General features: G+C 47.7%; 1 protein-coding gene across 3 annotated transcripts in view; it reads right to left on the bottom strand.

Annotated features, from left to right (window-relative positions):
* Positions 1–405: 405 nt before the first annotated feature.
* URB2 (URB2 ribosome biogenesis homolog) overlaps positions 406–17,196 on the bottom strand; it is a 28,050-nt gene continuing 11,259 nt past the window's right edge. For 2 of the 3 annotated variants that reach the window (XM_045437413.1, XM_045437412.1), the window contains 6 exons: positions 15,461–15,621; positions 13,482–13,592; positions 11,737–11,979; positions 8,283–8,370; positions 4,859–4,998; positions 406–873 (listed from right to left, as the gene is read on the bottom strand). In XM_045437413.1, coding sequence (XP_045293369.1) covers positions 676–873; positions 4,859–4,998; positions 8,283–8,370; positions 11,737–11,979; positions 13,482–13,592; positions 15,461–15,621 — 941 coding nt within the window. In that variant the 3' untranslated portion in view covers positions 406–675. Of the gene's footprint in view, positions 874–4,858; positions 4,999–8,282; positions 8,371–11,736; positions 11,980–13,481; positions 13,593–15,460; positions 15,622–17,196 lie in introns of those variants that run through there. The other variant, XM_045437414.1, reaches the window with a different exon arrangement.

The following is a 17,196-nucleotide window of genomic DNA, read 5'->3' on the forward strand; positions in this document are numbered from 1 at the left end:
CCACAATAAAATATATTGCTTAAGTACCTTAAGAAGACGGTTAAGAGTATTTCTTAGACTGAACAGAAAAAGAAAATTCTAGAAGAAACTTCAGAGAGCGGAAGCAGGAAGAGCAGGCGGAAGAAGGGAGCCCTGGAGAGGTCCATGCACGTGACACAGGCTGACCACCCCCACTCGGAGCAGGTGCCTCCACTAACGCCGGGTCTCGAAGCTCTGACATTCCCCGGCTCCATCAGAAGGTACACATACTCCGAGGGAAGGTAGATCAAGGGACAGTTCAAGAATACTTCCCAAGTTACCTGAAGAACATAAAAGGCGATGATATTTACCTGGGACTTAATTACGCAGCCATGTACCTACATAGTGTCCAGTGGGGAGAACAGACATCAACCCCCTAGAACCACATTTGGAACATCCACAATGACCATTTTTTATTAAATTCGCCTTATTCCAGGGTCAATTATCAGGATTCCACAGCAATACATACTGCATAAAAAGGCACGTTAAAAAAATATTCAGTTTGCAAAACATGGCTGTATAGTGTGTATTACACAAACCCACATTATCTCAACATTACAAATTAGGACGTCTGAAGTCTTTCATTCTCCAGCTCTTTCAGAGCAGAGGGCCAAAGCCGCCGCACAGGAACACTGGCAGCACTTCTGGAACACAGCTTCAGGCGGCGTATCTTCTCTCGCCTTCGTGTTTCGCCTTGTGGTACTTCGCATAATCGTTGTACAGCTCCTTAAAGATGTCTCTCACTCCCGGCTGCAGTGAGACCCGCAGGAACTGGACGTCTGGCTCAATGCAGAGGTCCAGGATCAGGTAAATGCCCTCCTGCAGGAGATCTTTCACCGCCGGATACAAGGTGACCTGGAAAAGGAGGACACGCCCCTCCGTCAGAGCAAACACACAGAGAACAAGCCCTCGGACAGCCCTACCCTAGCAGCAATTTCCACTTCGGCCCCCAACGTGGGGGCAACATTTTGCACATAAGTATTCGTATCTTAAAAAAAGTTTGTATTTTAGGGAAATAAAAGCCAACTCAAGTGACAAAAACCTGGAATAAAACATCACAGAATCACAGAGGTAGCTTTGCTATTCAGTAAATGATGCCTACCTACATATCTACCAGGGGCATATAAAAACTGGAATCCTTAAATTTAAAATCTTGTAAGAGCCACATGCACATTGTGCCACATTCTTCAACCTGACCAATCACACTGGAAGCGACGCTAACGATGGGATAACGGCAGCGATGTTCACTACGTGACTGACTCTCACTCCCACCCCCGGCACACACAGCAGGGCAGCCGGGGGGCAGGGGGGCAAGGGGTAGGGGGCAGGCTCCAAAGCGCTGCAAACAGATCAGTGATAGGCCTAAGTCAGTAATTAGACCACATCATATCCAAATAAATCAGATGTGATTTATGATTACACCTAATGCATCTTTTTATTTCTACCAACAATAGCTCAATGGGACCTAAATTTCTAACATCCCCAGAATGGTCAGATCAGTCCTTGAGCCTAGAAAGAAAGGCCTTTCTTCCCTGAACTTCTGGGTTAACTAAAATCTGGGGCACAGCAGGAACGCTGGGCAGTTGGCTCCACCTTGGCTACGTCGGATGTTGCACACAAACCCTCAGATCAGAGGTCCAGACTAACGTCTAGACAAACAGGCCAAGGGACCAGACTCTACTCGCGTCTGCCACACCCACTCAGGTTTCAGCTGAACCTGGTGCTCAACAGTCTGAATACCCCAGGAGCTGTAACCAAAACGAACAGGAAGGTTCTGGCAGACAGGTCTGGGATTTGGCAGATTCTTTAGAAATGTCTTGATGGCCTAAAAGAGTTAAACTGCAAACACGTCGCTTCTGGTGAGGATACACCACATTAACTGGAAGTCTGAGTCACCAAAGCCACCAGCTGGGACGCAATCTGTGGGGCGCCTGGGTGGCTCAGTTAATTAAAAGTGTCCGACTTTGGCTCAGGTCACAGTCTCACGATCTGTGGGTTCAAGCCCCGCATCAGGCTCTGTGCTGACGGCTCAGAGCCTGGAGCCTGCTTCAGATGCTTCCTCCCTCTCTGTCCTTCCCCGACTCGCGCTCTCTCTCTCAAAAATGAATAAACATTAAAAAAAAATTTAATAAAAAAAATTTAAAGATGCAATTTGTTTCTGTCACTAAGATGGTGACAAAAGTTACGGTCATTTTCACACAATCGCTCAAAAACTTTCTGACAGATGATCGTCTTAAGTCTTACTGTTTACAGATGGTAAGAACATTCAAGGACCGGGGCACCTGGGTGGCTCAGTCGGTTAAGCGTCCAACTTCAGCTCAGGTCATGATCTCTTGGTTCCTGGGTTTGAGCCCCACATCAGGCTCTGTGCTGACAGCTCGGAGCCTGGAGCCTGCTTCAGATTCTGTGTCTCCCTCTCTCTCTGCCCCTCCCCTGCTCACACTCTCAAAACTAAATAAACGTTAAAAAAAAACAAAAAACCACTCAAGGACTGAAGGTGGAGCTGTGATTTGACTGGAAGGTATTAGGGAACGAAGGAAAAAACAAAACGAAACAAGCAAAAAACAAGTCCCGAATCGTACCGGCTGGCTGTGGACCCCTGTAAGTTCACCGCTCATTAATTCATCTACTCATCACTCACTAAACAAATAATTCTATCTCCAAAGGCAAAGAAAGTGAAATAACTGTCCCAGTGGCAGAACTGAGACCTGAACTCCGGCAGTCAGAGGCCAGGTCCTGTGAGTTCCACCGCCTCCTCGCATGGGGACTCAATAGTCAAAGGACAGCACGGGGCACACAGCTCTGCTGGGTCACAGGAAGGCCAGCAGCATCCAGCCGACACAATCACCTCGCATCTTTGTGTTTCAAACAGCTCATTTATAAAACAAGGCGGGAAAAGTCAGTTTCTACTCCACCAGGATCACGGACCTATGAATGCGCGGGTCTCTAAATCGCATAAAAGGACCTTATGCAGGATGGGCAGTACAAGCTATTTACTCTAGGCTATCAAAACAGACAGCTGTAAATTTGATCTATGGATAAAAGAGAAAAGTGGCCGTGATTTCCCTGGCACATCCCCACTGTGACACGTTACTGCACGGAGGGTACAAGATCTGTAGGAACCGCTCAGGACACGCCCTCACCAGGTCACCTGCCCTAACCACTGTCAGGTCTTCACCCATAACCTCTCCTCATTTAGCTGTACCTGCTATCTAGCATTTAATTAAGCTTACCAATGTCTTTCTGGTCTGGAAAAGATTTACAGTGTTCAGTAGAAGCCTCCGATACATATGGAATATTTTCTTCATTACTTGAATTAAAAGCTAAATGAAAGATAAGACGTAGACTCTTGCCAATGAATTCTAGGATGCTACAGCCTTAGAGAATTCCCAAGGCCTTGGGCTTTCCAGATTAAAAATAAAAAAGTAACTGATAAGCATAAATTAGACATGAGTAATGAGGCCAGGAAATCAGAGACTTCTCATAAAGTAAATCTCAGAATAATAATTAGTGACTTAAGGGTTCAAATTATCACCTCCCTTCTTGGCCCTTAGTTACACGATATTACTAGCTCTCATTTTATTCTTCACTGAAACAGAAAATAATGCCAGCTTTTCTTTCTGCAAAAGCTTACATATTAATGACTTGGGTATTTGGGAAATATAGAAGATTCTATAAAAATGCTAAGTAATTCCAAGGAAACCAAACCCGAAGCCCATCTCTCACTCAAAGGCTGACTTGAAGGGGTCTTTCCAGGTTGTCACCGCTCCTTCCCTGCCTGGGGGGGACCCTGTGCACACCCACGGGGCCGGGCTGCACCCTGCAGGGTCCGCCCCACCCACACCCCATCTCCAACCCAAGTGCCCACACACATGACAAGCATCTCCACCCACCGAGAGTAAGGCTAGTGTGTTTGAAAATTATTTTTATAATTAGACTTGCCCTGAAAAGGGGTCGAGATGAAAACGGATACAACACCAGATTTTCTGAGAAAGCTCATTCAACCCCATCTCCCTCGAGAAATCTCTAACGTGACAAGTTTACCAATGGTTTTAACGTTACTCTTACAAGATTTACAAAGGGGGGCTATACTATAGAAAGCAATACAAACAATACAGATGTACATCTACACCTGCAAAAGTAGACAGATATACACGCAAACACACTGGACTTCAAGCCTCTGACGTTCCATTTAAATACAGTTAGATACGAAGTCCTGTAGTGAACTTTACCACGTGGGTCACACAGGGCCTCGTGGAATTTTGAAAATAACACACTGACGTTCCAAAGTGAGATCACTGCTGAACAATGAATGAACCATCCACAATATTGAGTCAAAAAGTCAGATGAAATAGGACAAAAGTATTTCTGTTTGACGTAGTTGAATGCATCTGCCGCTGTCTCTACCCTGAGTGTCCGAGAGCAGCTGATTCACATGCATGATGCACTCCAAGAGAACTCCTACTGCTGGGGGTCCCGAGACCCCTCTTCCTGATCACCATTAAGCCTGACCCTATGCGAGCTCCTGTTCTTAAACCTGGAAGGCATTTCACCTTGCTTACTCCACAGACTAACCAAAACAGGCCCCGCGGCTTGTGTCGAAGCGAGAGGGGAGAACTGACGGTCCCTGGGCGCCTTCTGTGTACCAGACACCGCCAGCCCTCTGACCATCACCTCACTTGGTGGTCCCGGGCACCCTGCAGGGGTGCTGCTGCGCCCGGAACACAGGCAGGAATGGTTTGGGACCGTCAGGCCAAAACGTCGCTTGCCACTGTGGTTGAGGAGCCCTTCTACAAAGGACTACAAACGAAAGCACCGGGTAAGAGTGAGCTCGGTTTACCTTCTGCACCTCCATGACATACTGGGCCACCATAAAGGGGGAGAACACCGTGAACTCTTCGGCCCGCGACGCAATGTGGCTGTACATCCTTGCCACCAGGCGGGCACACTCTAGGACCACCGACAGGCCATCTGTGCTTCCTGTGGAAGGAGAGTGTTTCCAAACCGGATTAGTCCAAAACACGGGCGTTTTGACCCTTCTAATGTTAAACATTTAACACAGCTGAAAATTATTCAAGTCTTCCCTTTTTTCCAAGACTCTTTAATTGGCTTATTTTGCAGACAGAATGAGGGAGACAATATATCCAAATATTTATATTATAAAGAACACATAACATAGTCAAGAGTATGTGGGTTTGTTTTTTAAGAAGCGTAGAACAATCAAGATTTTTTGAATGAAATCTGACTGCTATTGTATTTAAAAAGGAGATGGGGGTCTATAAGTAAAGTTTAAATTGAAAAATTATCTTTAAAAAACACTGTTTTGACATCATACGATTTTAAAGATCAGATGGCTTAATTAATTATGCCTTTGCCTGCTTATGTTTCAGAAATTGTGTAGGCAGATAGATATAAGACTCAGCTATCATTACTAGAGATCTTCCTATCATCCCTGATTTACTTTCGATTTCCTAGTTCTTTCCACCCTATGGTGCCAGGACCCCCAGGCCTTAAACTGCTCTCAAGCGTTCTAACAGCCTACCATGTCCCCAAGGCCCTGGTCACACCCGCTCTCCCAGGCCTTCACAAAAGAGCCAGGTGGGGAACCCCAACACATGCCAGAACGCCTTCCCCAACTTCCATTCAACAAGAAATATACCCATTTTTATAAAACTCTAGAAGCTGCGAACAAATCTACAGCGACAAGCAGATCAGTGGTTGGTAGGGGCAGAGGCCAGAGCAGGAATAGTCTACAAGAGGACTGTTCTGGGGACGATGCAAAGACTCTGTATTTTGATTGTGCTTACCTATCAAAACTCATTCAGGACACCTGGGTGGCTTGGTCGGTTCAGTGTCTGACTCTGGATTTTGGCTCAGGTCATGATCTCACAGTTCGTGGGATCGAGCCCCGTGTCAAGCCCACTTGGGATGCTCTCTCTCCCTCTCTCTGCCCCTGCTCCACTTGTGTGCACTCTCTCTCTCAAAACAAAACCTCATTCATTTGTATACTTTAAACAGATGCAGCTTGTTACACATATTTTACGACTCAATAAACTTGAGTTTTAGAATGCACAGTGCCTTTTTTAAAACCTTGTTTATATGTACAAACATCTTGAGTTTTTTCTAGATACAATGTAACTTTATGAAATTATGTAAATTTCTTCAAGTTTGAGAGACAGAGAGGGGGAGAGAATGCATGAGGGCATGCACGCATACACGCATAGTGGGGGAGGGAGGGCAGAGAGGGAGAATCTCAAGCAGGCTCCACGCTGTCAGCACAGAGCCCAGTGCGGGGCTTGATCCCATGGCTGTGAGATCATGACCTGAGCCGAAATCAAGAGTTGGACCCTTAACCGCCTGAACCGCACAGGTACCCCCAAGTTACGTAAATTTCTAACATTCACTGGACACTTCAACACAAACGTACTTTAATGAAGCACTTGAATATCTACTACGTACCGTTTCTTCCCTGTTTTCCCACGGCTCAGTACACATCCAGTTCACATGAATACCTGGCGTGAATCATTTCAGCCACAGATTTCACCCATGGTTATCGCAAAGAGTGCATTGGATGCCAACAAGAACAGAGTACGTAGTTAAAATTCTACTTGGCTAATCTGTGAGCACATCCGAGAACCGGGTCTTGGGAGATGGGAGGTCACTGAGCCGCACCAGCCCAGACATGGCAGAGCCACGCGCATGACCATGTCCCACGCCCCTCAGAACATAGGACAAAGGACACATTTTCAACCACACGCGGGGCACGCCCGAGGCAGTGTGTGCCCAGGGCTCTGCTCCCTCAGTGCTCAGCCGGGGGTGGAACAGGGCCTTCCCGACACTGCCATTTCCCATCTCCTGTGCAGGCAGATGTCACTAGTAAAACAGGGGTTCTTCCTGCTGTGCTCAATCATGACTTCGGGGGCCCTGACACAGCGCCGCAGTTAGCCACCACCAACGGACCAAGGCTAGCACGGGAGACGGAACCTGTTTCCCAATCCTGCTCCTAAACACTCTCACAGTATCACACTGACACCAACATTACGTGGCCCCGCACCAGGCTGGGGGAAAGCACAACACCTCGTTATGCCACCGACTTATCTCAAAACCAGGCAGAATAACCTCGGGAATCACATGCCAGCAGCCCTCTTCTCTCTTCTCAACAGTTATCTACGAGTCTGAACCCACGAACCCATTCAAGTGACTCACACTGGAGGGGAAGGAGCGGAGTACCACTCATTTGTTCCTAGTCCGTCTACAACCGCGGCCCCAGGGTCTTCCCTGACACCCTGAGTTAGAGAGCCCTCTTTTGTGGTTCCAGAGCATTCCACCAGGTACCCACTCCTTGTGCTTAGCAGCACCTCGAACGCGAGGAGGCTGTTCCACGCTATGCAAATTTGAAATAGCGCAATACAGACTGCCTCAATTTATATGCAAATTTTTTAATAATGAGAATCTCCCCCAAATTAGAAAGTTAGCAAGAACCAACAACCTTCAAGGCTGACGACAAGCTGTACACGTCATTTGTGCTGTCACCGTGTGGCAGTTCGCTTCAGCGGCTAACAAACACAGCCCTGCCACGACAAGCTGAAACGGTGACCTGCCCGACCTCATCCCTCTAACAAAATGGAGCAGCTCTGTAAATGCCTGTTCTTTTTCAGCTTCCCCATCAAACTGGGGACTCCTCCAGGGCAAGAATGGGATTGTACTCACTTTACATCCCCCTGGCCGCAAACACTTCTTGAATCTAGATCCTTTTCTTTTTCCCAGAAAAAGAACTATTTCAATTAAATCACAAATGCACTCACTGCTTTGGACACAGCAATAAATAAATAAATAAATAAATAAATAAGTAAGTAAGTAAATAAAAGTGACAGCTTGAAATTTTAAAACACTATTTGAGGTCTTCATCTAGTGATCTGAATGTTTCTTATTTAAACTCAACTGGGTGAGGGGCACCTGGGGGGCTCAGTCAACAGTTAAGTGTCTGACTTCGGCTCAGGTCATGACCTCATGGTTCGTGAGTTCAAGACCCGCACTGGGCTCTGTGCCGACAGTTCAGAGCCTGGAGCCCGCTTTGGATTCTGTGTCTCCCTCTCTCTCTGCCCCTCCCCGACTCACACTCTGTCTCTCTCAAAGATAAGACATTTAAAAAAAAGTTTTAACTCAACCTGGTGGTTTTACTTTCAATAACATAGGAAACCAGAGACACCACAAGATAAACACATTTGAAATCATGTATGTGATACTGTTACTTTGACATTTACCTTTGTCTTTCTGCCTCCCTTCGTGCATAACTGAAAACACCAATCTATTAAAACAGTTCAAGAAAGAAGGGATGGCTTTCAGCATTACCTGGAATAATAGACAAAAGAATATAAACACATGTAAGTAACTGTTTATTTCAAGTTCTACTTTAAAGGTGCTCATATTTATTTCCTTTTTTGTTTCTTGAAACAGAGCACACAACTGAGTGAGGGGACAGGAAGAAGGGACAGAGGGAGGGAGAGAGGGATGGAGAGAGAGAGGGAGGGATGGAGAGAGAGAGAGAGGGAGGGAGGGAGAGAGGGAGGGAGAGAAGGAGGGAGGGAGGGAGGGAGGGAGGGAGGGAGAGAGGGAGGGAGGGAGGGAGGGAGAGAGAGTGCAGAGCCCAAAGCAGGGCTCGAGCTCACCCAAAGCAGGACTGGCACTCATGAACCGTGAGATCATGACCTGAGCCGAAGTAGGATGCTTAACCAACTGTGCCACTCAGGTGCCCCTGATTTATCTCCTTGTTACCCGTGTCTATCAGGATGCTCAAAAGAGTGTGGCTACCTCTTTTTTGCTTGCTTTCGGGGGAAACTGCTCACCCACCTTACTTGACTCTTTAGCATTTGTTTTAATGGTTTGGGTAGGGCTTCTATGCCTCAAAACTTTAGGAGTCTAATGGGGTGATCACCGTTTAGAATTTGCTCAATCTGTGTCTGTTATCATAAACTGTTACTAATGCATTCTGGAAATGGGTAAAATAAATAACAGAAGAAACAAAAGAAACAACATATTCAAATATAACTGCACTAGAAGGAGATGGCATAAAACAAATCCATTTAAAATAAGGATCAAGGGGCGCCTGGGTGGCTCAGTCGGTTGGGCGTCCAACTTCAGCTCAGGTCACGATCTCGCGGTTCATGAGTTCGAGCCCCGCGTCAGGCTCTGGGCTGATGGCTCAGAGCCTGGAGCCTGTTTCCGATTCTGTGTCTCCCTCTCTCTCTGCCCCTCCCCCATTCATGCTCTGTCTCTCTCTGTCCCAAAAATAAATAAACGTTAAAAAAAAAAAAAATCATTTAAAAAATAAATAAATAAATAAATAAATAAATAAATAAATAAAATAAGGATCAAAACTTCTCATTTTTTAGTGATGAAGAGGTCTGGCTAGAAAGTTATCTTGAAAAATGATACAAAAATTTGGATTTTTTTTTCTTTTTTTTGAGGGTAGGGGGTAGAGGGCAGAGAGAATCTTAAGCAGGCACAGAGCCAGCTCAGGCCTCGATCTCACAACCATGAGATCATGATGAGCTGAAATCAAGAGTTGGATGCTGTGGATGGAACTAGAGGGTATTATGCTAAGCAAAATAAGTCAGAGAAAGATAAATGCCATACGACTTCACTCAAATGAGGACTTTAAGACACAGAACAGATGAACACAAGGGAAGAGAAGCAAAAATAATATAAAAACAGGGAGGGGGACAAAACAGAAGAGACTCATAAATATGAAGAACAAACTGAGGGTTACTGGAGGGGTTGTGGGAGGAGGGATGGGCTAAATGGGTAAAGGGCACTAAGGAATCTACTCCTGAAATCATTGTTGCACTATATGCTAACTAATTTGGATGTAAGTTTAAAAAAAATAAAATTAAAAAAAGAAAGAGTTGGGTGCTTAACCAACTGAGCTACCCAGGAGCCCCTATATTCAACCACTTTTAGATCGTGATCAAAACAACACGCTATCCCATAAAGCGACCATACGCTGCATGAGACTACTTAAATGAAGTAAAATAAAAATTCATTTCCTAGTCATACAGCTCCTAGGCCACATTTCAAGTGGTCAGGACACGCGTGGCCCCTGACTGCTGTGAACAATGCAGATAGAGACCATGCCCCACAGTGCTTCAAAGATCTACGGGACATCACTGCTCTTTTCTCCGAATTCTTAGAATGAGCAAGAGTGAATCAAGTGTTGGGATTTTTTTTCTTTGGTATTAATTTATCCAACCAAATTCTTGACAGCATAACATCCCGTTCTTTACATCAAATTACTGACGTCACAGCATGCTCAGAAAGAACTCGTTTTTGCACAAGTATTCCAGAGCTTCATCAAATTTCCCAAGGACCCCTCATAATCCTCTATCATACTGATTAAAAGCACACGGAGCCAGAGCCAGACTGAGTTCACACCCCGGCTTAATATGGCACCAGCTGCTGACCGGTCTGCTGGGCACTCTGGCTGAGGTGGCCTCATGCTATCCCCTTGAGATTCACCTATGCAGACTCTAGCCTGGTGCTTTTGTCAACTCAACCATGCACACGGCCGACAGTGTGGTCACGCACCATGTGGGCCCGTCCCCCACCCTAACCCAAAGGCAGTGAGTGAGAGCTACTATTATTGGTCACATCACTCTCGATAGCGACACACCGTTATCCCTGTCAATTTTCTCCTTTCATTAAATGGTCTAATTCCGCTACGTGATCATTTGTTAATGGTTCCGTGGGAGGTTCCCACAGCTTTCTAATATTGCTTTTCATCAACTGCGTGGAATCCTACATCTTTTGTGAGATCAGCAATTCCAGCTTATAACTGATTTGTACTATGTGCATGTCATACGGTCACATAAAGAAAAATCTAACCATCAGCAGAGAGATCTAAAACAAAATGCTCACAAGACAGCCAGGGACAAAGGCAATTGTTCAGTGGGGAAGGGCTGGAGTAAGGCCCAACGTCACGAGTGCTTAGTCTACCAGAGAACTTTTTTTAAAAAACTACATTGCTGTCAGGTCTCTAACTCGAGGACATGAAAACACTTAAAAATATTTGCCTGTGTCTGTGTCTATGTGTATCCCATGTATTAGCACTGGTGCACTGGGAAAAACACAGGCCAAAGCATCAATAATCCTGTAGCTAAGATTTAGACTCAGCTGGGTGGCTTTGGCCAAATCCCTTAGCAGCTCCCAGCCTCAGTTCCTTTACCAATAGAACGAACTCCCACCTACTTTACACGCTTGCTGTAAGGGTGAAGTGAGACACAGAGCAAATGTTCAGTACAGGTCGGCTGAACTGCAATCTTTTCTATGGGACATTTAGTTTAATTTCAAAGATGGTATACTATAAAACTGGAACTCCGGATGCCTCACTCCCTACACCCATCTGAGTCACAAACCTGTAAAGACACCTAAGCAAGTGAGTGACATTTAGATATGCGACCTGCAAAAAGAGAATCATTCGTAACGAGCTTCCTCAAATAGCTAGTACACAAACGCCGTTCCAAGCGTCAGACCCAACAAAGATGAAACTCAAACAGCCTGGTGTGAAGATCCAACATTTTTGTGCCTGAGAAACCACTGTGTCCCTGGAAAGTACCGGAACCCAGAAGTTTGCTTAGCAGGTCACCATTTTTATCGTCCTCCCGCAGTAGGGCTCTCTCTTGCTGCTTTTCTGCCACCTGGCACCCTGCCCCACCTCCTCACCTTCGGGTGACACTGCAGGATGGAAAAGAGCACGTTGTGCGTCCTCAGGAAGATGCTCCCATACTCAGGGGGCTTCAGGTGGTCCAAGGGCACGGCGAGCAGGATGCCGAAGGCCAGGCTGACGTGGTGCGGGTTGCTGATGGTCCCCTCCCCCCGTCGCAGCAAGGCTGCGAGCACGTCCAAAATGGACTCCACCACCGCCAGGGGCACAGTCTGCTCCCGACAAGCCTCTCGGTTTTGCAGCTACAGAAAAAGACGGAAGAAAGGAGAGAAAATGAAGGTGATTCTCTACAGAGAAAATACAACAAGTGAAGAAGACGGAGGTAAGAACTAAAGCGACAGCGGTAAGAATGTCCAAAATGAACTGATGTGGTCAGAGGCACCCTTCTGAGGAGACCAGGAGCCCAGTGTTCCATCTCCAACGGCGACCCACGCTGGGACTCTTTGTTGGACTCATCGACCACAAAGAGAAGTAATTCCTTATAAGGACTGACTCCTCCAATTTCTCAGAACAAGGAAACTTCACACCAGATACACCTAATAATATTTTCCCAAAAAGGTCAATCGTTCTACGTATCTATATAAAGTTTCTTCGTTACGTGTCCTAAAAATCAGCTCCAGATGTTTGATTATTGTTCTAGAGAATAACGAGAATGGACTCAAAATGATGAGGGGCAACTCAAGGTCTGACCTACGTAAGCTGGGAGAGCTCACCAGTGACCCTCTTCCTCACGCTGCCATGTGTCACCAGCAGCCCTGCTGGGGCCTCTCACAGCGCCCATCTGTCTGGGGACACCGGCTGTGCTGACTTCACGCCGTTAGATTTACAAGCGTGCATATTAATGCAGCCCTACTGTGCACAGCACCAACACTGACCGCGCACCGCACGAGCCCCTCTTCCCTCCAGCCGTCACTCTCCCTCCTGGTCCCCACTACACGCACTGGGGAAAGATGAGGGTCACCCACCAAATGCAGATTCCCAGGAAAACGAAGAAGCAACAGACCAGAACCCAGAGCATTAAGTCCACTCCTTAGATCCTTCTGCGCTGAGAATGTGCTAACCCAAGCCAATTCTCTCAGGTAGCACAAGAGGCTTACAGCGGGTGATGATGTTGAAACAGATACGGCTCTTTTGCAAGAACACTGACTGGAGACTCTAGAGGGCAGAAACACTGGGACAGTCCCAGTCGAGACGAGGGTTTTGTGCTGGTCAAACAAAGTCATGGGACTGCCCCACGTGTCCAGCAGGTGCCAAAATCTAACAATCGGGCGCGACTATGACAATAATCTATCTGCAACACTACTATCCCATTCTATAAAGCCGCTTTCCTCTCACTGTATCACACACTGTAAATGTACACACACCCTGCAAATGAATGAATGCACTAAACTGACCCCAGAATTTGTGGGGACAAAAGAAAGCCCCAGAATTCCTTCTCATCTCATCTACTTTAAACAGGCTTCCACAGGAGCCCCATCTGATCGCCACGTGCCTTCCTGTGCCGCCCGCCGAATGCCGCCCGAGGCTCCCCGACACGCCTGCACACCGCCACTGCACCCCATCTGCAGGGGCCACACAACAGCGCGGACGGCACGGGCACGGACAGAAAAGCGCTCTGCCGGCAGCCGTCTTCAGGGCGCGGCGCCCAAAAACACACTCTGCAGAAAGCGAGACGGCAGAAGCCAAAACGTGGCCTACAGGAACAGGGGTGAAGAGTCGGAGGGCACGACCCAGGGGGACTCACGGTCAGAGCCGTGACTATCTGGGGGCTCGCACACCAGAACAGACTCGCTTTCTCTCCGCCGAGTGGGCAGCTCAGGAGCAACTTGATCAGGGTGATGGCTGACAAAGTGGCCTGAGGGGGGAAAAAAAACACAAAGTTAGCAGAAACGGCCAGCTCTCTCCTAACAAGTCTATCTTGGGAAGAAGCCGGGTCACGGGCGTTGAAGAGATACAGCAGGGCCCGTTAGCACCCCGGTGTCACGGGCATGGACCAGACCTGGTTTAAGGCTAAATCCTGAGAGGGAGGCCCTTTCCACCCTCAAGCAATCAGGAAATAAAGAAGATGAGCCCAACTGTGGCAAAGTAGAGGCCTCTGCAGTAGCATCTCACTAAACCAAGCAGGCAAAGGCACCAAGAGAGTAAAATAAACAAGGCCACAGATCGGTGCAGCAACCTAATTACACAGACCTCGTCTTGTCCAGATGTTGTGGAAAGAGGCAGCGAGCCGTAAGTCACCTGTACAAGAATCGTATGTGCTCCTGGGGAAAAGGAGGAGCCAGGGGAAAACACGGACACAGTGAAACCATTAGATTACAGGTGATGGTTTTAAACCAGGAGAAGGAACTCTGTGGGAGAGGAACTCACTTTAGCGAGTGCCTGTGTCCACAAACGCCTGACCCTAGGCTGGCATTTTACACCATCGATTTCAGCCTCATGCCAGCCCTTCCTCCCCTAACCCCGCGGCCCCACAAACCCACACAATTCTGGCCTCTGCCCTTTGCTCTCCCTCTCCCTCTCTCAAGCCCTGACCAGCCACGCCCCTACACACTGCCTCACCCCGAGGTAGCCCCGCCCCCTGCCCCCGCTCATCTTCTCTATTTCCTGATTGCTTGAGGATGGAAAGGGCCTCACCCTCTCTCCCACCCACCTGAACCCACCAAGGGCCTGCACACTGGCACCTCCCTCGCTGTCCACCTTCTCACACCCACACAACCTCTGCCCTGCTGCGCACACAACACCCTCCTCCCTGTCTCCATAGCAACGTCCCCCCCAGCCAAATCCTCTCTGGCCCTGAATGCTCAGCCTCCAGTCTTGCCTCCTCTGTAAACCAGCCTCTGACTGAGACTGACCCTTCTCAACGCTGGGGCCCAATCATGCTGCACATGCACACGATGGAAACTTCCAGAGGGGCAAGTGCCAAGGCCACATAGCAGTGGCCCTGGTCCAGCCTGGGCCTCTTGCTCATGTACGAGAGATGTGAGCTCTCCCGCTGCCCCTCTGTGGCCTCAATTACCCTCTCCAGCTCTCTTCCCATCCAAATCAAAACCGAAGCCAGTGTGCTGATTACAACCACAAGTCAAGAAGCCACTCATGAGGCAGAGAAAGCTCAGAACCAGAAGGCATGGCCTGCACGGCTGGCTCTGTGGCATTCTTCCTCCTGTGCGAGCAGGGACAGCTGACCAGTCCAGTGCACACGGCTGCTTGGCAGAAATTCCAGCACGTAAGCTCCATGCAGAGGCTCTCCAAAATATGTGATGTCAAATGCAAATGCAGGGCTCCATTAGCAACCACCAAATACACGAAGTGCAAAGGACTGCAGGGCAGCTTGCCGATCAGAGCGATTCTCAAACGGGATCGGGCCCATGTGACCGAATCAGTTTTTAAACAGTATGACGGGAGATGTCTTAAGCAAAGAACGAGCAGAATTTAGCTTTTTTATATGCCAAAATTACGAGGATGCTACGTTTAATATTTCATATGATAGCACACAGAGTTGTACTTTGAAAAAGTTCCTTCCCCTTTGAAAAATAAGGCCCCTTACACTAAAGCCCCAGGCCTCTCCGCAGGCCACGGTTCCCTCCATTAACCCCCTGGCCCAGTCTCTACCAGGTAGATTTTGCGTGTTCATTTCCAGGGGTGATACCACAACTCGAATAAATTTTCCCCTTCGAGCGGATTATCATTTATGCCCCTGACATACAAGGGAGAACGGGTACCCACCTTCACATCTCCCTTCCACACGTTACTGACGTCTAATCCTTGGAGAACATACTGCATCACCATCCTCAAGTCCTCTGTCGTCCCAACTTCTAACATTTGGGTCAACAAGGCTCCCAAATGAGGCTCCAAATCCTGAATTATCTGACCCGAAACTGCAGGATCTGTGCGGAAAAGAAACCCAAACGGCTAAGATGTGACGGGAAAGGGGCACGTGAAATACACCAGAGTAACCACATGAGGGAACAGAGTCCCAGCCGGTGAAAGTCACCATTTGAGGGGTGTGGAAATACTCGTGGGGCGTGTGGCAAGGCGTGACAGCGCTCTCCCGCACACGGCTGACCTGTGCAGAGCACACACAGCGCGGGGGGGAGAGGACGACAGCGGTTAGCAGTGCTTCACGCCGGACTCTGCACGTGGGTGACTGCTACTTTCTCTACGTGCTTTTCGACGTTCCTTGTAGGGGCAAACCTCAGAGATACGACAGGATTGGCTCCAGATCACCGCCAGGAAGCAAGGGTCGCAATCAAGTGAATCCAATGAATTTTCTGGTTTCGCGGCACAGATAAAAATTATGTTTGCACTATGCTGTCGTCTATTTGGTGGACAACAGCATTATGTCCAAAATGCGATGCACATACCTTCATTTAAAAATACTTTTTCCATGAGGCACCCGTGTGGCTCAGTCGCTTAGGCGTCTCACTTGGGCCCAGGTCATGATCTCACGGTTCATGGGTTTGAGCCCCGCATCGGGCTCTGTGGTGACAGCTCAGAGCCTGGGGCCTGTTTCAGATTCTGTGTCACCCTCTCTCTGCCCCTCCCCCATTTGCACTCTGTCTCTCTCTCTCTCAAAATTAAATACGCATAAAAAATATGTATTAAAATAAATAGATAAAAATATTTTTGGGGCGCCTGGGTGGCTCAGTTGGTTGAGCATCTGGCTTCGGCTCAGGTCATGATCTCAGGGTTCCTGAGTTCAGGCCCCGTGTTGGGCTCTGTGCTAACAGCTCTGAGTCTGGAGCCTGCTTCAGATTCTGTGTTTCCCTCTCTCTCTGCCCATCCCCCACTCATGTTTTGTCTCTCTGTCTCTCAAAAAGTAAATAAATGTTAAAAAAAAATTTTTAAAAACATACTTTTTTGCTAAAAAATGCTAACCACCATCTGAGCTTTCAGTGAGTCATAATCACTGATCACAGATCATCATAACAAATGTAACAACAAAATAAGTTCGAAATATTGCAAGATTTACCAAAATGTGACAGCCATGAAGTGAGCAAATGCTGTTGGAAAAACGGTGCCAACAGACTTGCTCAAGCAAGGTTGCCACAAACCTGCACACTATGAAAAATGGGAGTATCTGTGAAGTTCAATTAAGAAAACTGCAATGAGGGAGGGCGCCTGGGTGGCTCAGTAGGTTGGGCATCCAACTTCAGCTCAGGTCATGATCTTGCAGCTCCTGAGTTCAAGCCCCACATTGGGCTCTGTGCTGGCAGCTTAGAGCCTGTAGCCTGCTTCAGTTTGTCTCTCTTTCTCTCTGTCCCTCCACCGCTTATGATCTCTCTCTCTCTCTCTCAATATGAATAAACATTAAAAAAATTTTTTTTTTAAGAAAAGAAAAGTGCAATGACGGGGCGGGGGTGGGGGGCGCCTGGGGGGCTTAGTCGGTTAAGTGTCCGACTTCGGCTCAGGTCATGATCTCTCCATCTGTGAGTTCGAGCCCTGCATCAGGATCTGTGCTG

This window comes from Leopardus geoffroyi, chromosome D2 (genome assembly GCF_018350155.1).
Source record: "Leopardus geoffroyi isolate Oge1 chromosome D2, O.geoffroyi_Oge1_pat1.0, whole genome shotgun sequence".
Taxonomy (NCBI): Eukaryota; Metazoa; Chordata; class Mammalia; order Carnivora; family Felidae; genus Leopardus; species Leopardus geoffroyi.